Source organism: Rhinolophus hipposideros (genome assembly GCF_964194185.1).
Source record: "Rhinolophus hipposideros genome assembly, chromosome: 22".
In the NCBI taxonomy this organism is placed as follows: domain Eukaryota; kingdom Metazoa; phylum Chordata; class Mammalia; order Chiroptera; family Rhinolophidae; genus Rhinolophus; species Rhinolophus hipposideros.
In genome coordinates, this window is record NC_138068.1 from 11,256,142 (window position 1) to 11,279,217 (window position 23,076).

Here is a 23,076-nt window from a genome sequence, read left to right on the forward strand (position 1 = left end):
TTGGAAAGGACACAGTTAACCTTGATCTTGGGTTGATTTACTTCATAAATTGAGAAATGCCCGCTGGCACTGGAGCCTTGCTCCCCTGCCAGTCCTGAGGGCAGAGGGATTTTCTGAATGGCTAATTAAAATGAAGCAGGTGCCTGCCCCCTGTCACTTCTAATTGTCCTGGGCTTTGCAAAGACTTGCAGGGCTCAGTAACAAAAACTTTGATTTCTTTTTTAGGAGAAGGTTAAAGGACGTACCTAGGAAGCAATCACTAAGTGAAGTTACAACAACTGGCCCAGTAAGCAAAATATTATTTGGTCTAATAATATTTTTGATGGGTCTAGAGGTGTTGAATTGTGATAATTTTGGATAAGCACAGATTAACTATGGTTCTGTTTTTTATAAACCTTTCCCCAGGGGCAGGTATGGAACATTCCAGAGACATTCCTCTGGAAGTTGTCTTTCTCAGTGGTTGGGCACCTGATTTCTGGAATCCATGTCCTGGGAGTGTTTTTCCCTAGAAGCCAGAAACATACCACTTATTCACTCATTCAAGAAATATATATTTTTTGAGTATCGACTGTATTAACTTTTGTATTAAATGATATATATGCTAATGAATGCAAACGAACCTCTGAAGAATATACATTCTCTTAATGAATATACATCAACTCTTAATGGTGGTGACTCTGGGAGGCAAGGTCCGGAGTGATTGAATTTTTTATAATATGCGTGTATTACTTTACTAAGAAGGGGAAAAACACATGGAGAGACAAACACAAGGAGAGTCACAGAGAATCTGTGGAAATCTCAGCCTCAGTGATAGGAGGACAAACAGAAAAGGCTGCAGGGTGGGGGCGTGGTTTCCCAGCTCAGAGAAACTAGTCCCAGTTCAGGCTGGGACTAGAAGCCCTAGAGGCAGGTGCTTCTTGCCCTGATAACCAGCGGCCCCTTCTCTCTATTTGCCAGTGATAGGAGAGCTTGACAACCAATCCAAAAGGGCATGTTTGACCTTCCCCTGAGTTCCTACCTTAAATCTTGGCCATTGTCATCAGATGAGACATCGTCGACGTGGATCTGGTCACAATCCTACGGAGAATTTGGCAAGAAAAGAGAGAAATGTGACTGGTTAATCTGCTGCTGCCCCTTTTGCCTTTGGTTTCTTTATAAATGAGCAGGTGGGCTGTAAGGGAGGGGAGTGACCATACAACCGATCATGCAAACTGAGATAGTTTTGCAAGTAAAAAGGGCTGCTGTTAATATTACATTGGGAGGACAGGCACAAAATGGGACCATCCCCGTCTGCCCCCAGCTACGACAGGACATACTGTGGAAAACCTTTGCCTTGTTCAAAGTGTTGTCTAGGCCTGGAATGCTCTTCTACCTTCATCTACTTAGTGAACCTTGTATTCTTCAAGCATTAGCTTCTGGACCTACCCCCTTCCTAAGTGCCCCTCTGTGTCCCATGATCTGTGATCATCATTTATTGAGCACTTACTATGTGCCAGACACCATGTCACGGATTTGCCCTCAATGCACTCCAACGACATGCTGCTTTCCCCCACCCATAAGTCTCTCAGTTCCCTTTGGGGAAACACCTTATCGAATGTGGGTTAAGACCACAAGGACGGGGATGATAAAAAATGGGCACATGACCCAGTCGCGACCAATCAGAGGGACCCTCTGGTTAAAGTGATTGCTTCAGAGACGAGCGTGTGGTCTAGGCTGGACCAATGGGAATCAGCCCTGGGACTCTGGCTGGGACTTCTGGGAAAGAGGTGCTCTCCTTTCGCTGGGGCTGCTGGAGGGTGGGATTCAGCCTGGAGGGGCTGCAGGAAAGCGGGTCTGGGAGCTGGAGAGAGGGATGAGGCCCTGGTCACATTGTCTGAACCCCTGGATCCAGCCACAACTGAAACGAGGCCATCCTGACTGTGGTCAGCTGAATACATCTCAAAGACGTCCACGCCCGAATCCCCACAACCTTATATGGCAAAGGGACTTTGCAGACGGGATTAAGTTAAAGATCTTGAGGTGGAGACATTATCTTGGATTCTCTGGGTGGCCCTGGGGTAACCACAAGGGTCCTGTAAGTAAGAGGCAGGGAGATATTTGATGATCGAGGGGAGAAGGGGATTGGAGCCACACGCTCTGAAGATAGAGGGAGAGGCTGCAAGCCAAGAAATACGGGGAGAAGTCCAAAAGGCAAAGAGCAGATTCCCCCTCAGAGCCTCCAGGAGAAACCGGCCCCGCCGACACCTGCAGCCCAGTGAAACTGATTTTGGACTTCTGGCCTCCAGAAGTGTAAAAGAGTACATTTGTGTTGTTTTAAGCCACTAAATTGTGCAGTAATTTGTTACAGCAGCCGTAGGAAACTGACGCCCGGACTTCTCAGTTTGAGTTAGCGGAATTGGATTTCTGTCACTTTGCAACCGGGAGTTAAGAGTGATGCAATGTCCCCCCACGGAAGCTACGCGCAACACACACCGATCCTGTCCTCTCCACCTCCACCAGAAAGCACATCTGGATGATAGGCTGAGACGGCAAACACTGTGAGCCTGCTGTGCCCGCCCCCATGGTCCTGTTTAGAGCTCAGGCTCCCGAATCTGACCGCCTGGGTTCGGATCCTGAATCCAACCCTCTTCCAACTGTGTGACCTTGGGCAGGCGACATCACCCCCCTGCACCTCCGAGGTCACACTGGTAATGGAACCTACTTCACAGGGTTGACGTGAGGAGAAGTGAGAGGCTACATTCACAGCGTGCTGGACAGTGCCTGGCACACAGTAGGTGCTGCGTCAGTTTTTATTATTGTGTTATAAAGATTTCTACACATCCGTATTTTGGTGGCAATGTAATTGCAGGAGGCAGATATTTCTTGCAAAGACTGCTAAGGAGAGAAGAAGAACATGGGACTCTGAGCTTGACCTCTGAGGAAAGAAATTGGTTGGGACATCCTTTATGGGGGGATAGAAGCTGGGGAAAAAATATGTTTTCAACATTTTGAGATCTCTTTTTACACCAGAAAGAGGCTTGAATTCATCTTTGAGAACAGGGGCTTAGCTAGGGAGGGGCTTGGTGGCGGTGATGGGAAACCCTTTCCCTCATTCATTTTTTAAAGATATGTAGAGGGAAGGTTGTTGATATGGAGACGTGGGGTTGCAGTCGGGTTGGGGACAGTGGCATTGGGGGCAGGCTGGGCTGCTTTGTGGGGAGTGAGGCTGGAACCTGGGAGAAGAAGGGGAGAATGGCAGCTGAGGTGGTGTGGCCACTGGTCCCCCTCTCTGACCCCTGAAAGGGCTCTGGATTGGAAAGGGGTTTGCTGGAAGGTGACGTCTGTTTCTAGGGTCCTTGGCACACTCTATCGCATAGCTCTGTGACAGTGACAAAGTATGACTGAGTCCAGGAGCTGCCGTGGTCCCTCTGCATAGGACCTGGCATGTCTGTGGGACCAGGACAGCATGTGGGCATGGGCAGTGGTGTGCTCTGATAGGCTGATGGCAGCAGGGAAGTCTCACCAAGTGGCTTCCTAGGGGTCAGCCATGGGTAGGGGTGAGTCAGAGCACATGGCAAAGAACATGGTGATGCTAAATGGTGCCTCCAGTTGAGAAACTCTTCGGAGAGTGCTAGAAAAAAAACTGGGGGGACACTGAGTAACTACACTTGAGCTAGCAGATATCTGGCTCACACCCAACTCTTTTTTTCTCATTATTCCATATTTCCTTTCTTTCCATGTACCCAGGACTGTAACTGCCGCTTGGTGGTCTCAGGTATAATGTATTCCCTGCTCTTCAAGAGGGGTGTCCTTTCCTGAAGTAGCTGAGCTCAATGGTACACCCCAATTTTTAAAATTCCCCTGACACCCCAATTTTAAAAATCTATCATGACACTGTCTAATATCGTAGCAATTAACCACAGGCAGTTATTTACAGTTACATTTAAATTAATTATAATTAAATAAAAATAAACATTCAGTTCCTTTGTCCGATTTCAAGTGCTCACTCGCTCCTTGCAGCCAGCCAGTGGCTACCGTACTGGATGGTGCATGTATTTCCATCGTCACGGAAAATTCTATTGGACAGCGCTGTTCTAGAGGGATAAAATAGGCTGACAGCTTGTCTTCTATGTTGGTAAATTCAGTTAGGGAAGAGTGCAAGCTGGCCTGGACACATAGCTTATTTAGTCACACTGTGCTTAAAACATATTTTGACATGATAGCCAGTGTGGAAACCCAGGGGACCTCTCTCCAGATTTTCAGCTACTTTGAGAATTGACATGTCCCGGCAATGTCGGGTTTGCATTCCTATACACCGACAATCAATTGTCTGGATACCCATTTCCAGTTCCCCACAGTGTCTGTTGGGTTTTCTTCACTTTTCATCACCTGATCACTTGGCCCCTGTGGGCATCTGAGTTTGAGAGCTCTGATCCACAGCCGTCTGAGAGATGGGAGATGGAAGGATCCTAGGGACAGCTTCCCGAACCGGTAACGAAAACTATTTAAAAGCCAATGTGGACTTCGCAGACCCAGGCACAGAGACAACAAAATTAATAACAGGTTTCCTCGCAACCAAGGCCCAGTCCATTGCTCTTCCTGAAATTGGAAAAACACCTCCCTATGCCCCCCAGTCCGTCCCTCAAGCTCCAAAGCTGCTCTGGGGGTCACACAGGCTCAGGCCCCTGGGTAGGGCTCCTTGTTCTTTCCCTGATGTCAGGGGAAAGGTATGTGGGGAGGCTCTGGTTTTCTCATTTGCACAGGGATTGTTGGGGGTGCTAAAGTGTGACAACAGTAGCGATCACATTTCGAAGTTAATAAAATACCATGATGCTCAGCGAGACACTACCTCATACGCAACCAGCTGACCTGGATTGAGTTACCCGCTGAGCCCGCGACCAGGGGGCTGGGACAGTGCAGAGCACATAGGATGGTACTGAGCTCTTGGGGAAGTGGATCTGATGCCTCTCAGCTCTGCGGCACGGGGGGGTGGGGCAGGCCTGTAAAGGTCAGGATGCTGGCTTTTCACAGCCCCGGTGCTTCTGGACTCCCTGGGCCAGTGTGACTGACTGTGCTGGGTGTCTGAGCGGGTCCAGCTGGCAAAGACAGAGGAAGGGTTCCCACAGCCACAGCATGGGTGACACGCAGTGGGGCTGACTCCCAGAGAAACACCTGCCAAGAGCCTTACTCAAGGACGCCCATCATCCCAGGGAGAAACTGGAAAATGCCGCAAGTTCCCTGAGTTGGATCACAGCTAAAGGAAATATGGTATATCCATTCAGTGGAATCCTATCCAGCAGTTCAGAGTAGTGAGGGAAATTTTTACGTGAGCACATGGAATTATTTCCAAGACATCCTATAGTGTGAAAAAAAAGGGGGGGCTGGAGAATGTCACCGAGCTATGGAATGGTACCTACCACAGAGGGTGTTGAAAGGATTAAATGAATCCTACAGGTCAAGCACGTTGAAAAGTGCCTTGCCCACAGACAATGCCACATACCTGTTTGGTGTCATTATTGCTATTATTACTATTTTGAATTCTATAGGCCTAAATTCTGCCCGGTATAGTAATGGTCAAATTGAATTGAGTTCACCATTGAGAGAGGGTCATGGTCAACTGCTGAGGAGGCCATTTAGAAGCAAAGCAGGACACTGCGTTCCTGTATCACAGGTTCCAAGGAAGAGGACCAGGGTAGAGACGCCCGAGATGGTGCAGCAGGAGTTCAAAGGCCCCTCCCTGGGTTCCTGGCATTTTCTAGGTGTGTGACCTTGGGCAACATGCTTAATACCTTTGAGTCTTAAGGTTTTTTTGTTTTCGTTTTAAAATAAATTCTTAATTCTAGAATTGTTTTAGATTTACATAAAAGTTGTGACTATAGTGTAGACAGTTCCCATCTATCTAGAGTTCCCATATAGTCACACCCAGTTACCTCACTGTTAAAATCTTATATTTGTATGGTACTTTTGTCACAACTAATAAATAAATGTCACTATATTATTATTATTAACTAACGTCAATTCTTTATTTTGAGTTCCCTAGTTTTTCCACTAATGTCCTTTTTCTCTCTCCTAGGATCCCATCCAGGGTATCACATTACATTTTGTCATCTTTACTCTTTAGGCTCCCGGGCTCCTCTAGCCCAGAGGAGCCTAAAGAATCAAGATTTTCTCAGACATTCCTTTTTTTTAAAAAAAAAATGGTTTTCATAAGTTTATTCCTAAAAATTGTAACTTTTGGTTGCTTTTGTAAATACGATTTTCTTTTTCTATTTTCCTCATAATAGTCTAACATTATTATTTGTGTATGTGAGGGTTTTTTTGGTTTGTTTGTTTTGTTTTTTAACTCTATTCTGCCTTCTTGGGCCTTCTCTCAGACTTTCCTTGGTTTTGATGACAGTTTAAAGGAGTATTGGTCAGGCATTTTGTAGAATTTTTCTCACTTGGGATCTGTCTGATGCTTCCTTTATGGTTAGACTGGGGTTGTGGATTTTGGACCAGAAGATCACAGAGATGAAATGCCATTCTCATCACATAATATCAACAGGACTTATCACTGCTGACGTTGACCTTGACCACCTGGCTCCTCAGGTTTCTGCACTGTAAAGCTACTCTCCCCCACCTTCCCATATTATGCTCTTTGGAAGGGAGTCATTATGTAAAGCTCAAGATTAAGGGTGGAGAATCTAAATAAACTGGAGTTTTTCTGTATAGGAGATACGTCTATTTTCCTTCACTTATTTGTTTATGTATGTATGTATTTAATTTATTGAATCATTTATCTGTGTCAGTATGGATTCATGGGTACTTATTTTCTAGTTGCGGTTAGAACCCAATATGATGTTATTTGTTTTAGCACTCAAATCGTTCCAGCTTTGGCCGGTGGGAACCCTTCTGGTTAGCTCCCGTGTCCTTTTGACATACCCCATCATGGTGGAGTTTTTTTGAGCACTTCCTTATAAGATGCTCCATGTTTATCGTGTGTCTTCCCTGCCCCAGACTTCTAATCAGCCGTTTCTTCAAGGCGCCCTGGTTCCTTTCACTGGAAGATGGTATTAGAAACCAGGATCTGGGTGCTGGGTGTTCTCGTTGCTACAGGAGTGTCATTGTTTCTGGGCCCTTCTCTGGTGACAGAGCAAGGCCTCCAGTTTTGTCTTGTGTTTCCAAATTACGAAACATGGTGAATGCCTCCTCTTGCAGGTATGCGATGAGGCAGGTGGCAGGCCTACTAAATGGTGTCACTTATAGTTCAGACCCGTCTTTCACCTGAAGCTCAGACAGGGCCCAAGTGGAACTCAGGTGAAGAGTCACAGGGCACCAGTGAAGGTATCAGAGGGACTACAGGTGCATTCCACCTTTCATCAGCGATGACAGTGATTTATCCATTTGTCATGTGCTCGAAGTCTCGATTTAGTTTTCAGGGTGACACTGACCTCATAATATGCATGGGACAGTATCCCACCTTTTTCTTTGTTCTGTAGTTTGTGTGGGATGGGCTTTACCTTTTCCTTCAATGTGTGGTGGAATTCCTGTTTAAAACTGGCTGGGCCAGGTACCTTTTTGGGGGAGAACACCCTAAACTACCATTTCAAGGTCCCAGGTCATTGGTTTATTTTATTTTTAAATTTCCCCTTGGGTTCATGTTGGTAATCTGTGTATTCCTGAAGAGTGTCCACTTCACCTAGGTTTTCAAATTCATTGGTCTAATACTGTACGTGGTATTTGCATGTCCCCCGAATCTGTAGTAATGCCCACCCTTTCGTTCGGGATATTATTTGTTGAGCTCCTTTTTCTTCTTGTCTTTTTTTCTCATTCACGCGCGCCAAAGGCTCACGTCCCTGCATGGTCTTTTCAACGAGCAGGTCTTAGTAGTGTCCCTCACAAATGTGATTTCAGGCTGTGTGTGTCCGTCTGGCTCATTCTGTACCTGCATCCCACAGGTTTTGATACTGAGTATTCTCACGGTTGCTCCTTTGTGAACAATACGCTCAGCGAACAATATCGGTGGAAACCCATTCTGATTAAGGGGCAACGGCGGGGCTTTCCTTAACTTGCCCTGCTGTGGTCCCATCCCATTAAATTTTCATCATTGGCTGCCTGGAGACACAACTGCAGAAAGGAAATTGTTGACAAATTTGCTGTAGAAAAATGACTCTCTGAGAAGCCCTCCGCTAGCTCCCCCCCGAAACTCCTGCCACCAAAAGAAGGCGGGTTACTCCCAGAGCCAAACTTCCCAGGTTCCAAAACGGCGGAGTGCAGCCGCCCGAAGAGAAAACGGAGCCAATTCAGTTTTCAACGGCAAGGCCCAGAAAATGTGATGAGGCGAGCCCATTCAGTGTGGCAAACAAAACACCAAGAATCTTGAGGGAAGCGTGTGCACGAAGGAATGAGGAAATGTATAAAGGTCTGCGACGGGACCCCGGCCCGCAACCCACATCGGAACTACCGCACCGCACGCAGCGGGGACTTTGGCAAGCCCGGGAAGCCTCAGACTTCCGCAGGACTCAGCAACGACGCCCCAGCAACAGGAAAATAAGGAGCAGGCGGCTGAGCAGAGCGCCCTATAGACCAATCAGAGCACATCTTGCCATCGCGCCACCCAGCGGCCGGCCAATGGGGAGATGGCAGCCTCTATAAAAGCAGTCGAGGAGCCGCATTGGAGGTGAGAGCTGAAGCACTGAAGCACGGAAGCTGAGGCCGTGGCTCGTACCAAGCAGACGGCGCGCAAGTCTACCGGCGGCAAGGCCCCACGCGAACAACTGGCCACTAAGGTGGCTCGGGAGAGCGCCCCGGCCACCGGTGGAGTCAAGAAGCCACACCGCTACCGGCCCGGTACTGGGGCTCTGCGCGAGATCCGCCGCTACCAGAAGTGGACCGAACTGTTGATCCGCAAGCTGCCCTTCCAGCGTCTGGTACGTGAGATTGCGCAGGACTTCAAGACCGACCTCCGTTTCCAGAGTTCGGCTGTGATGGCGCTGCAGGAAGCGTGTGAGTCCTATTTGGTGGGGTTCTTCGAAGATACCAACCTATGCGCCATCCACGCCAAGCGCGTCACCATCATGCCCAAGGACATGCAGCTGGCGCTCCGCGTCTGCGGAGAGCGCGCCTGAACCCGTTGCACGAGCAGTGTCCCGGCCAGAATCGCCGCTCTTAACCCAAAGGCTCTTGTCAGAGCCACCAAAGGCTCTTGTCAGAGCCACCAAAGGCTCTTGTCAGAGCCACCAAAGGCTCTTGTCAGTCTTGTCAGAGCCACCAAAGGCTCTTGTCAGAGCCACCAAAGGCTCTTGTCAGAGCCACCAAAGGCTCTTGTCAGAGCCACCAAAGGCTCTTGTCAGAGCCACCAAAGGCTCTTCTCAGAGCCACCAAAGGCTCTTCTCAGAGCCACCAAAGGCTCTTATTGTCAGAGCCACCACTGGCTCAGAGAAGGTGCTGTGGCAGTTCAGGTCCTCCCAACTAGCTCCGTCTTCTCCGCCTCCACGTAGCCCACAAGTTTACGTGCTTGTGTGGCTTCCTTGTTAACTATGAAGACTACTAGAAAACCCTAGCCCTAAAAAAAAGGGGGGAAATGATTCTCCTCAGAGCCCAGACGGGACTCCCTGGCCACTCCTTCTTTAAGGCAAGTAAGTATATTTAAGTGGGATTGCTTAATGCTGCCTCCACACTAGCCAGAGAGGGGCCTGTTCCCTGGGAGGGAAACCTGGGCCATCTTTCTTGTGTTGTCTAAATGTTTAACTTATCTGAAGAGCACTCAAGAGGCCGTGGGCCACACTGTGTTAATGGCCAGTTGGGCAGGACGCCTTGGAGAGCAGCTCGGCGCTGACACAGTGAAATATTATTCTCCCTGATAGCTCCTGCACAACCGTAAATCAGGCCTTTAGCAATCAGGCCCGCGTGTCAGGCACACAGCCATGGCTTGCCCAGATTCCAGCCGCTTCTGAGTCTCTCCAGAAAGATCCTGCCCACAGCTCTGGCAGCACGTTGAAACGCTCCCCCTCCAGCCTACCCGCCTGCCTGGCCAGAGATACGTTCTGCCAAAAACCTTTAGGTTAATCTTGTTTCCTGTGAGGGACTCTTTTCTTCCACTCATTCTGCTGACCTGTGTGTGTCCCTTCTCCGCTCCATAGTGCATCTCAAAACTGGACCTTCCATGAAGGAGAAATGTCCCAGCTTAGAAGTCAGCTTTGCCTGGGATCAAATCTCCACACTAGCTATGTGACCCTGGGAAAGGAACCTGCCTGGGCCTCACTTTCCTCATCTGTAAAATTGAGATTAAAAAACATTCTCCCTTGCAGGGTTGTTGTGAGATTTCAGTGAGAAAATGCACGTATGATGCCTGGCCTGGGTAAGAGCTCATTACATGTCAGTGCCGGGCAGGTTATCTTCTCGGTACCTCAGTTTTCCCAGCTCTAAAATGGGAATACATGGCAGTATTTACCTTTTGTGGCTGTTGTAAAGTTTAAATGAATCATGCAGTACACGTGCGCTACTGCAGCAACTGTATTTATTATTCCTTTCTGTGCCTTCCACTCAGCTCCAGCCACGGTCCACAGCCTTCCTTCTAGAAATGCATTCAGATCCTTTGTACTTCATTTTGCTCACCTTCACGGTGGGGGGCTGAGGGTGCTGTTGTGGTTCAGTGAGGTTTTGGTTGTTATTTGGTTGACTTTTATTTTGCATAGACAATGAGAAGATGAGATGCTAATTCGTGCAGGACTTTTTCATCTCTGTCTTTGACTTTTCTCATGGGAATTTCTCCTTCTTGCTGTCAGAACTTGCTCATCGTCCTCCAGGCTTGCTAGCTACTCCGACCTTCCCTGCTCTCTTTTCCTTTGGACCCACCATTTGCAGTACGTGTGAGTCTAGATTTCCTGTTGGGAATCTTCTTTCTCATGCCTGATGGCAATCATTCTTCCTGGGAGAGGCAGTACAGCAAGCAGTTATGTGCAAGGACTCTGGAGCCAGGCTGTATGGGTCTGAATATTGCCACCGCCAACTGTGTGACTTCGGGCTGTTCACTTAACCTCTCTGTGCCTCACTTTCTTCACTTGTACAATGGATGTTATGGACTGAACATTTGTGTCATTCCCTTCCCCACCCTCAAAAATTTATATGTTGAAGCCCTAATCCCCAGTGTGGGTGTATTTGGAGATGGGGCCTCTAAGGAAGTAATTAAGGTTAAATGAGGTCCTAAGGGCGGGGCCCTGATTTAACTGGATTAGTGTCCTTATAAGAAGAGACACTAGGCTTCCCCCCAAACCCCCTCGCACTGAGGAAAGGCCACGTGGAGACATAGCGAGAAGGTGGCCTCTTACAAGCCAGGAAAACTGTCCTCTCCAGAAACCAAATTTGCCAACACCTCAATCTGGGACTTCCAGTCTCCAGAACTGTAAGAAAATAGATTTCTGTTGTTTAAGTCACCCAGTCTATAAGCCATCCCTGATTAATGGGGATAATACTAGTGGGGCGGGGGGGTCGAACAAGAGAATAGCTGTGAACTGCTCAGAACGGTGCCTCATACCTAGGAAGCACTCAGTAAATGTCAGCTATGATTACTGTTATTAATTATTATCACCATCACAATCGAAAATGTAGTTCATATCTTACAAATTTAGGACTGTAGAGTTGCACCATCTGAGAACTTTCTACAATGATGCAAATGTCCTGCTCTGTCCCATATGATAGCCACCAGCCACATGTGGCTATTTACATTAAAATTGATGAAATTAAATACAATTAAAAATTCAGTGCCTCAGTTGCACTGTTCACACTGCAAGTGCTCAACTAACATGTGGCTCGTGGCTACTGTATTGAAATAGCACATTTACATCATTGCAGAAAACTCTATTGGACAACACTGGGTTTCACATGGTTTTGACTGTGACCTTCAGTAAGAAATACATTTCCAAAAAAACCAAAGAAATGCATTTTCTATCACATAGAGATTTAAATTACTGAGACATAATTTATATTACTGACAGAATTTTTTAAACAATAGGCACCACTACTATCTGTGGTGCACCTTATCCTATTCTATTTTATTCCTTACTCTTTAATTATTTAAGAAATTATGCTGGTCTTGACCCTTTAAGTGGGTCATGGTTTGCTGTTTGAAAAATGCTAGCGTTCCCTGCACGATGTGAAGCAGGGGTGAGGAAAAGAGAGAAAGTGACTACCAAGGCTGGGACGAGGTATTGTAAATACATTCCCTCACTTAGTTCCCATAGCTACCATGTGGATTGCCAACTCCCCCATTTTCCAGGGGAAGAAATGGAGACTCAGCTCAATTAAGTACCTTGTTCAAGGTCTCAGAGCTAAGGAGTGGGGCTAGGATTTGAACTTGGCTTCTTCTGACTCCGAATAGCACCCGCAGTCTTTCCATAAGGCAAGGCTCCTCAGTGGAGGGGCGGCCACGAGGGTAGAGGTTCCTGCGGAGGAGCCCCTCTCATTCATTTATTTCTCATTTACCTTTAAATAGACTCCTTTTCAAATGTTTAAAATCTTAGCTTCATTCTAAGCAATATCACTGAAGAAATCATTGATGTAATGTGCCAGTCACTGTTTCCCTAAAACAATATGTGAGAGAAAAATAAACAAACGAACACTCCCCCCCCCATTTTTGTAGTATTTCAAGTCAAAGCCAGCCACGTGGAGCCTGGGGTGACCCGTAAATACTGTGCTGGTGATCGCCAACTCTTAAGAGCTCAGTGCAGTGTGTCTTAATGGGGTGCCATTGGCATTTGGGGCGGGACAATTCCTCAATGTAGAAGGCTGTCCAAAGGACTGGGTTATTTGGTACCCCTGGCCCTGCCTACCTAAGCCAACAGTTCTTCCTCTTACATGACAACCAACAAACCCCTCCCATTTCCAACTGCACACTCCTCCCTTGGGGACGGTACCACCCTTGGGTGAGAAGCACTGGTCTAGATAAACACACTGAAGATAATGAGGTGGCGATTAGTTTGGGGAGACCACTGTTCTGGGAAGTGAGCAGAGCATGCCCAGAACCCCAGGATAGGAGGGCGTGTGGTATGTTCAAGGGATTGGAAAAGCCTAAAAGCCTAGTGGGTCTGGAGTGGGGGAAATAAGGGAAAAAATGGTAGGAAAAGAGTTTGGAGAAGTTGGTGGGGGCCAATCCATGAATGTTTTATCTGTATTTATTTTTTATTATTTTTTTTGCTCGGTCATGTCTTCTTTTTTTAAGACCACAGGGAGGCCATGGAAGAGTTTTAAGAGTTTTAAGCAGATTTTCCCTTCACCAAGACCACTGTGGCTACTCTGGTGAGAAGGGACTGAAGGGTGTTGAGTCTGTAAGCTGACTCCCAATATCTATTCTCCCCATTCTATAGTATCAGAATTTTCACTTGCATGGCATTGCTCAGAATAAGACTATGTTCCCCAGCTCCTTTGCAGGAAGGTGTGGCCACATGACACAGTTGTGGCCAATGGGATGTAAGCAGAAATTATAAATGCAACCTCTGGTTGGTACCCTTGAATATGCATGTAGTGGCACTGTTGGACCATGTGGTGAAGGGCACCATGTGTCCGCCTTCTCCTGGCTGGATTCACCGATCTTACCCCCTGGACTTACTGTCCCTGCCACCTCCCTCCTGGGGCCAAACAGTTTGCCTCCTTTTCACCACTGCCCTCATCATACCAGACCCTGGCTATCTTCCCCAAGGACTGCACCTTCACCCACTCACACCTCCTGACAATATCAGCAGGCTGTTCATTAAGGCCACAAAGAGTGAGGTGGTCCCCTCGAGGGTCCCGCTACATCTTCCCTGCGAATTTCGTGTTCTTTTAAAACATATCAAGAAGGAAGTGGAAGCTGGTGGGCAAGAGGTACCCAAGGCAGTTCTTATCAGCACACCTGCCATTGTAGCCAAGAGAATGGGGGGTGCTGCTATGCTCTTTAGGGCCACCAAACGCATGGACGTGATGACCAATCTCCAGAGAACCTCAGTGGTAGGATGTGCTGGTAGTTAACACCCTGCAATTGGACCATCAGCTTCCCCTGCTGTTTCCACTTTACAACCTTTTTCTTCTAGCACTAGTCCATTTCTAAGGTCACTGGTGGGCCCCGAGGGTGGTTCCCACAGCTCCTGACATCAGGCGCATGCGTGTCAATCAAGCCTGCACCCTTGTCCCACAACCCAGCCGACACTGCAGACGAGGGTTCCTCTGCCCTGGATTTTACTGCAAAACAAGCCGCTCTTGCACAACAGCAAGTTGGCTGGTAGCGGGAGATGCGGTTGTTGATATGTGTGCCCTAGTTCCAGCAATGAGCTGTGATTCAGGGCCAGGCTCACCCTGTCATACTCTTTGCCGTATCTCTGTACTGCAGTATTATTACTGAATTATTGTAAAATCAGGGCTCTGGCAAGCTAGCTATATTTTTCTAACTCTTAGTAAAATAAGTATCTAAAGATTTAAATTACACAGTTTGCCCTCCTTCCCCTTGCACAGTCCCAGTGGCCCCTACAGCCCTCTAGTGGAGAGGCAGTACAGTGTGCTGACTGCTTTCAACCATCTCCCATCATCATGACAACCCTGGAAGGTAGGAGCTTTTCTTCTACCCATTTAACAGATGAGGGAGCTGAAGCTCAAGGAAATAAGTAAACTTGCCCTGGTCACACAGCCTGGAGATGACAGAGCAAGGACTCAAAGGCAGATCCAACTGCCTAGAAAGGGCGTGCCCTGAACTCAGGTAACTGCTTCCGCCCTTGCCGGCTTCAGTCTGTTCTCCACCGGCAGCCCCAGGGAGCCTCTGCACTGCAAACCAGATCATACTTCCCTCTTGCTCAAAAGCCTCCAGGGCTTCTTGTCACTCGTAGACTATTATTCAAAGCCCAGCGATGGCAGAAAGGCTCCATATGACCGCCCTCCTACTCCCCTTGTCCACCACAATCCTTCCTGCTTCTGCTCCAGCCGCCCTGGATGTGGAAGTTACCTCAGGGCCTTTGCACTGCTGTTCCTCTGCCTGGCACACTCTTTGTCCAGATACCCCCATGGCCCACTTCCTCACCTCCTTCACATCTCTGCTCAAATGTCAGGGAAGCCTTCCCTGGTTATACCAAATAAAATAACAGCTCTGTGACTATCTCCTCCCTGACTGCTGCCTGCCTTCGGAGTACTTCATCTGACTTCATATATTCAGTTATTTAGGGTCTGTCTCCCCAACTGGAAGCTCAGTGCCCTGAGGGCAGGGAACTTGCTGTGTTTTGTTTGCCACGGAATCCACGGCATGGAGAGGAAGGCCTGGGAAATGGTGAGTTCTCCACAAATCGTGGCTGCATGTGGGAGTTGACCCCCTATTTACCGATGGATGATAGGCTCAGAGCAGAAAGGGCTCTGACGCTGTTCCCTAAACCCCACTGACCATCGCGCAAGGGCCAGGCCTCCCAGATGGCCTCCTCGGGAGTCACAGAAGGCGCCCTTTAGACTCCGATAGGGGATCCCAGCCCCAGCAACCAGTATGTTTTCACTTGTGTGAGTCTTTGCTTCTCCATTGTGCAACATGGTTTCAATCCTGCTGAGGTGCCCTGGGGGGCTTCTGTACTGGGACATTTTTGAAAAAAATTTAGAGAAGAAAAACAAACTCGCTTCCCTGAATAGCTGGTAATTAAGAGCTTCCTCTAAGAGGTGAACTTCAGTTTCGGGGTCCGAGGGGGAGAGCAGAGCGGGCAAGACTCAGACACGTCGCTCGAAACACACACCAGTCACGCAAAATACCAAACTCTGAGTCTCGTGTTCAATCAAGACTGACAAAGCGCCTCCTACATGTTTGGCATTTTTACTGCATAGGAACTTCAGACTTGAACATCTGCCTGTCGATTTGGTGTCTTCACGGGGGTGTCCCCGACATCTCAACCCCCACGTGCCCACGACGGAAGGATGGGTTTCCCCCACTGCATCCCCACACCTTCCCTGTTTTGCCCGTCTCGGAGAATGGCACCGCTGCCCTGGTCAGACCAAGCCCAGGAGGACTCCTTAATCCTCTCTCTCCTCATCCCCACACTAACCCATCAGCAAGTCCTCTGGTTTTACCTCCGTCCCGAAGCCCACATCTTTTCCCCACCTCAACACAACCCATTTTTCTTCTTTTGCTTGGACGACTGCAGTAGTCTCCTGCTTGTGTTCCTACCTCTACCTTTTCCCTCTTGCTGCCCATTCTCCATGCAGCAGCCAGAGTGGTCTTTTTAAAACATAAACCAGGTCATGCGGCTTTTTCTGTTTCATGTTCTTTGGCCTTTTGGCTGTCCACAGCACTTACCATAAACACCGATGTTGGCGGCCATGTCTGGCCCTCAACTTGCTCTCCAGGCTCAGTCACCCTATGCTTTCACTCCTTCCCCTACTGTCAGGTGGCCCTCTCTCTGATCCTGGATTACTTCACGCTTGTTCTCACCTCAGGGCCTTTGCACTTGCTGATCTCCCTCCCTAAATGGCTAGCTCCTGTCCTCATTCAGGCCTTGGCTCCACTGTCACCTCCTCGGGGGACCTTTTCTGACCCCTTGGAGAATGCTGACCCCACCCCCACCCTATTCCTCTCACCCATCACATCTCATTTTATTTTTTTTCACATCCTTTCCACTTATCACAAACTTTCTTGTTTACGGATTTGTTTGGTTGGTTACTGCCTGGGTTTGGGGGATTTAGGGTGAGGGAGACAGTTGTGGTCCCTGCTCTCATGAAACTGACATTCTAAGGAGGAGACAGGGAGAAGCTAAATCTACCGTGAACTTTTCAACTATAAGGGCCAATAATTTGCATGCTTTTGCTAAAGCAAGTTGGGTTTTGCTATTTGTAGTCAGCTGAGTCTTTACTATATGAAGCTGCATAAATACAGTTGCTGAAGTCAACTGCCGTGTTGATTTTGTTTTGTTTTACTGGTAAGTTCTCTCCCTTCCCTTTTTCCAACCCTCTCCCCCACCCTCTCCCCTCAGACACGAGGGGCCATTGTAAAGGAAGCTGCTTTTTGCTAAAATAACAGTCCTGGACCTTGCTGTGAGTGGTATCTTCCACTACTCCAAAGCTCTTTCTCAAAAAGTTTCTACCTTGAACCTCTCTCTAAAACAAATGTTGGGCAGAGAGCAATTTCTTTTCATAGGAGGACTGGGGCCCAAATGGCTTGCCTAGACTGGATGGAACACAGACTGCTGCTTTCAGCAAGATTTCCCTGTCTGCCTCTCGGACCTGAAAGGAAAACGATGTCCTTTCCTGATGATGATGAGCACGAGTGCTGCTCTAGGCTAGTCAGGGCGGATCTGGAATTCATAGTCTTCATATTTCTACTTCACAGGTTGGTCCACAGGGATTTCCCAGATTCTGGGGGGGGAGGGGGGAATTCCTACTAGGATAACTAGAACTGTTCTTTCACATACAGGTTATTCTAGGTTGCTTTTATTTTTCCATCTGTTAAACCAATACTGCAAAAACATAAGCCAGAAGATCCCCACATTACTCCTTTCATCAGCCAAAAATAAAATAACATAACATAACATAACATAAAATAAAATGAAATAGCCCTTCCTCACCTTGGAGAATGCTGCTTGCTCTTTCATTAGAGGTAAGCAATGCATTGTATTTCCTTCTTTGCTTTGGCTACCAGGAAGCTCAAAAATTAACTCTGAACTTAACTGCTGTAGTTAAGCAGTTAATCCTGAGCTGGATTTTTTTTGGTACATCTTACCTTTACTCATTACTTAGCTTTCTATTTCTTTGTCTTTGCTTTAATAGTTCTATTTTAAATATGTTTTCTATTTGAAATTATTTCCAACTATTTTTGACATAGCTGGGTATAAACAAGTGAATTCACTTTATTTCTGAAGCTCCTCTCCCCATTTCCTATCTCCCTTGATGTTTCCTTAGGGGCAGAAGAGCAGATACTTTAAATAGGCATAGTCCCTCTGCTTGCTCTTCCTGCTTTGTAAAACATGTTTTCAGGGGAATGTAAACAGTTTTTAAAAGCTTCTTTCCTGGCCAACTGCTAATTATCATTGACCCAGGAGGATCTGTACTAATTTGCCTTAATCAACTCATCACATAGCAAATTTCAGGAGGGAGAACCTATGCAGCCTTTATTGGATTTAGTAAAACTGTCCATGGACATCACCACTAGAGCAAAGAGAAAGGCCCAGTAACTGCCCAGGGAAGCTGGGGAGATAATCCGGTCAAGTGTGTTTTCAATAAACTGTCACTGGCCACAAAATTGTGCCTTTTGGGGGGTTGCTAGCAAAAGGAAAAAGGGGAAAAAAAGAAAAAGAAAAGGCAATGTCTCTTCCCCCAAACCAGATGCAGGTGGTTAAATACGGAAAAGATGAAATAAGCAATTCCAAACCTCCAGGTCGTTGAAGAACAGATGCGTGTCTGCAAGGTTGAAGATCATTTCTTCCATCATCAGGCCGATACGCACGGATGTCGTGGTGTCCTGTTAGGAAGAGGGGGAGAGCACATGGGAATGGGCTGTAGTCTGCTTAGCCTCCCTTTCCCTCCTGTCCCATCTCTGAAAGGCAGTTTTGGTCTTCCCTCTGCACGGCTCGCACATGACCTAAAACGTGTCTCCATGTGGGGTCAGGGTGATTACATTGTGCAGCTTCTGAGATTTCACTTCTAGTTTTTTGTCACATATATTTACCCTCTTCAGTATAATCGCCCCCACAATGCCACTGGAACTGCGACTGTGTTCAGTGCTGCAAGGACCAGAAATGGCTGTAATAACAAAGAGGGCCTCCTGGAAATGGGTGTCTTCAGGGAGGCCAGAAAGATTTCAGGGAAAATGCTATAAACCATGTATCAACACTGGGAGAGCTGGAATGTTGGTTCTCTCTTTACAAGTCTCTCTATAGAGTCTGCCTTCCTCCTCCTGATATTTAAAATGTCACTGGTATCTAACAATAGAGGATTAATTATAAAAACAATCCCACAAACAAAACCCAACATGGTGCATCCATACAAGGGAAAATGAGGCAGCCGTGAAAAGAAATGAAATCATGCTATAGGTACTGACATGAAACTATCACCAAGAAATACAGTTTTAAGTAAAAAAGCATCGCAGGATAATGTAGGAAACACAGCTATGCAATAAAAGGGTCATTTTCTCTTTCCTTCACTTTTCTATACATATGGTATACTAGACTGCACTACTCTTCATCCATATTTGGGGTCCCTTCCTGAAGAGCTTCTCCCTGTAGGAGGATGAGAAATAGCAGGGATTGGCAAATTATGGCGTATGGGCCCATCTGGCCTGCTGCCTGTTTTTGTGTGGTTCATGAGCTAAGGGTGATTTTTATATTTTTTGCCAGTGTATAGTCTATGATGGCTGTGTGCTTTGAAGGCAGAGGTGAGTAGTTGTGACAGAGACCATACATTCTGTAAAGTCTAAAATATTTGCTAGCTGGCCATTTCCAGTCTGCCGGCCATTGATATAGACCCTCCCTGTTCAACTCAGGGGTGACCATGTGACTTGCTTTGGCCAATGGCATGAGCAGAAGTTATGTTTCACTTCTGGTCAGAAGCTTTAAGAGTCAGTGCACGATTCACCATGCTCTCTCCCTTCCCATTTCAGAAGACTTAAGTATTCCAGACAAAAGCTACCCTGTCAGCGTGGGTTCCAGAGTAAAGATGATGTGCAACAGGTCACAATGGACATGTACCATAAATGAGAAGTTTATGAGATTTGGGGGATGTTTGTTACTGCAGCACAACCTCACCTATCCCAGCTGATACACATGGAAAATAGGTAGCATAAAGATGCTCAACCCTGGCCGTACACGGTAATGATGTGAGGAGCATTGAAAAATGCTGAGACTCAGTTTGTACCCCAGACAGTAAAATCAGAATTGCTGAGGAGGGGGTCCAGGCATCAGGAATGTTTAAATCTTCCCCACGTGATTTCAGTGTGCAACCAAGGTTAAGAACCACTGGTCTAAAAGGAAATACAACACTTAGTTACATTCCTGGTTAATATCTATTAAGTGTTTTCTCTGTGTCACTTATAAATATTAACATTTAATTCACACAAATCTCTTTGAGGTGAGCATTATTATTTTCCCATTTTATAGATGAGAAAGCTGAGGCTCACAAAGGTTAGGTAACTTGCTCAAGGCCCCAGAGCTACCGAGTGCTGGGATTTGAACCCAGGAAATCTGGTTCCAGGCAGCACAGCTTCTGAGGAGGCCTTGGAGTGGCCAGGGCTGGCCGAGGAGCAAAGAGGGCCTCATACTGTCACCTATACATTTCCCTTTCTGTTTGAATTTTTTTTTTTTTTTTTTACCAAAAGGCTGTATTACTTCTATTATAAAAATAAATAATTAACGACATCAACCCTTCTTGACTCTTAAAAAAAAAGGGGAAGGGGGGCAATGGAGCTGGTGATCTCAGCTTCACACACACAACTGTAAGAATCAAAACCAGGAACACAGCCATTAGGCGAAACACCTCATCAGGGCCCCAACCACCAAAGCTCAGCACTCCAGGTCCTGGCTGGAAGTCGCAGGGTAGAGACTCAGTGAAAAATGAAGAGAAAATGAGGAAAACAAACATTTAAGGGCCAAGGAGGAATCATTGTGTGACCTGGGAAAAGGTTTCGGGGGTGTTTCTACACATTACTCATACCCAAACCATTTCACCTCTGCAGAACTGCACATTCCTTCTCAGAGAGGCTGTTTGTACCCTCGCCACTGATGACTAGCCCTCAAGGTACTGGACAAGAAGCAAGAAGAAGCTGCCATCCAGACTCATCCGCTGAAAGGATTTATTTAGAAAAATGTCAACTCCCAGGACTGCACACAAAACAGGAAAAGTAATTATTGTGTACCGGATGGCTTATCTATGAAAAGTATTTGTATAGTTATAAGAAGGCAAATAGTCTATATTGATAAGGCTGAAATGATAATTTATTGATATTGGGAGGATGTGAAGGAAGAGCTTGCACGTGTGTGATGGGGGCAAGGATGAGAAAAGTGAGCTGAAGTCTTGTCTTCTGGTTTGGGAAGCCAGAGATCGTGCCTGAAACAGAAAAAATCAAGAAGTGGTAGTATAAACAGGATACTTAGTAATTTGGAGGAAAGTACCAAAAGAGTAAGAGTTGAAAGTTGTTACCTCTGGGCAGAAAGAAAGGCTGGTGTTTGTGGAGGGGTCATTGGGGCCTGATATTTTTCATTATACTTCCCTTTGGAGGACTATATGAGTTTTAAACGATATGTATCCATTTATTAGATTAAAAAAACTAAATTAAAAATAAACAGAAACACGCTCAGTAATTCCACTTCTCATTACCTATCTTAGAAAACCCACTAATGTGAGCAAGGGACATGGAAGAAGATATTAATTACAGAATTGATTGTAAATAGTAAAACACTGGAAATGACTTAGCTATCCAGCCAAAGGAGATTAGAGAAAGAAAATGCAGCCGTGTATTCAACAATGGAAAACTAAATTCAATGGAAAGAAATGAACTCTATGCCCATGTATTAACACGGACACACCAAAAAAAAAATTTATTGAGTGAATGCAACAATCTTCTGAAAATTATATACCGCATGTTATTTCCATTTATTAGAAACACATAAGCTGTTCCTATGTATTTTCCATGGGCTCTTCTGTATTTATAAATATCTGAAAGGATACACCCAGAGTCAGAAGAGTAATTGCTTTTGGCAGGCAGAGAGGAGGGAACAAGAATTAGAGGTGATGATCAAAGTGAACTTTACCATTATCTAGAATATTCTAAATTTTTTTTAAAAGAGAAGGGACTCAGATATTTACTGTGGAATTAAAAATTAAAAGTTTAAAGATGCCCAAATGTTTCTGAGATGAACCCTTGGAATACCTATCTAGTTCTTGGATATTCTCATTATTTCTGGTTTTCTTAAAATCTGCTTGCATGTTGCTAATTAGATTGTTTTGAACTGCATAGGGGGGTCCTCTTTTCAAGGAACTTGATAAAACTAGTTGTACAGACATGGAAAAGTCTGGAATAGCCCAAGAAAAGCACAACTGTCCCAGGAGTTAAGTAACAGAGCATTACCCTGGGCCAGACCACTTTATCCAAGTAGAAAATGTTTTTCCAGGGTTGCAAAGACTGAGAAACTAAGGGAAATAAAACTGGTGGAGACTCAGCATTAATTAATGTGAAATACATCTGGAGTGAGGGCAAGACAAAAGCCATCGGTTTCATCGCGAGCTGCCTGCCGAATGCATCCCAATGTACTCCATGAACACACCACCCTGGTCGCCCAGGGTAGCTTGGAGCAGGAGGGCCCTGTCTGACCTAGCACATCACCCAGCCAAATAAAGCCTAAAATATGGAATCCATCACACCATGTTCCGCAGCTGATAAAAGGCCCATGACCCATTCAAGTTCACCTGAACCCTCTACCAGCTAATGCTGCAGTAAGCATTAAATGAGATAGCTCGTGGAAACATCCACCCTGATATGCAGCAGGCATGCCACAAGTGGGTCATGGTCAAAGTCCCCCAACCCACTTTCTCGCACCCTGATGCTAAGAACCGGTTTCCGTAAACCCAGCAGGAACACCCACAATCAGATGGTCCTTAATGAAAGTACCATTTTCTTTTTTCATCGTTACTCACTCTTTGGAGTAAAGAAAAAAAAAAATCAGTGGTTAGTTTCCTAACAGCAGAAACAGATCTGCTTTTAAGAAACAATCCATTTAAACCAGCATGGAGAACTGAGAAAGGGGAGTTTTTCCAAAAAAGGCTTCAATTGGTAACTTGTCCATCGAAGGACCGACCGTGCTGGGGGCTGGCGGTGTGGGGGTGGATGGAATGTCATCTTTGTGGGTGGTTCTCTCCCTATGAAGGTACAAATCAGACTACGGCACTGCAGATTTTTTCAACATGCTCTAATGTTCTACAGGTTTCTCAGGGTTCCGTTTTGATGATGGTGAGGTGGGCGATGCATGGGTTCATTGAGGAGGCTCCAAGCATTGGTTACCCCCTCCCCACCCCCCAGGCAGATGCTGTGACCTGGATGAAGCCCGTAACCTAATTATTACGCATGCTTGGTGAAGTTCTCTTAATTAGAGGATGGCGAGGACTTTCGCCATATGGACGGCTCTAAGATCTGCCTTGTGC

The 23,076-nt window shown here is 46.4% G+C and overlaps 2 protein-coding genes across 2 annotated transcripts in view; one reads left to right on the forward strand and one right to left on the reverse strand.

Annotated features, from left to right (window-relative positions):
* Window positions 1-23,076, reverse strand: part of EYA2 (EYA transcriptional coactivator and phosphatase 2) — a 224,478-nt gene that overhangs the window by 20,800 nt on the left and 180,602 nt on the right. Inside the window, exons 10-11 of the mRNA XM_081033652.1 lie at window positions 18,317-18,406; window positions 1,019-1,077 (exon numbers count right to left, since the gene is read on the reverse strand). Coding sequence (XP_080889778.1) covers window positions 1,019-1,077; window positions 18,317-18,406 — 149 coding nt within the window. The remainder of the gene's footprint in view (window positions 1-1,018; window positions 1,078-18,316; window positions 18,407-23,076) is intronic.
* LOC308490718 (histone H3.1-like) lies at window positions 8,363-9,086 on the forward strand (the record flags this gene model as incomplete). The annotated part of the gene is made up of 2 exons (XM_081033333.1): window positions 8,363-8,447; window positions 8,668-9,086. The coding sequence occupies 2 exons, from the start codon at window positions 8,363-8,365 to the stop codon at window positions 9,084-9,086; spliced, it is 504 nt and encodes a 167-aa protein (XP_080889459.1).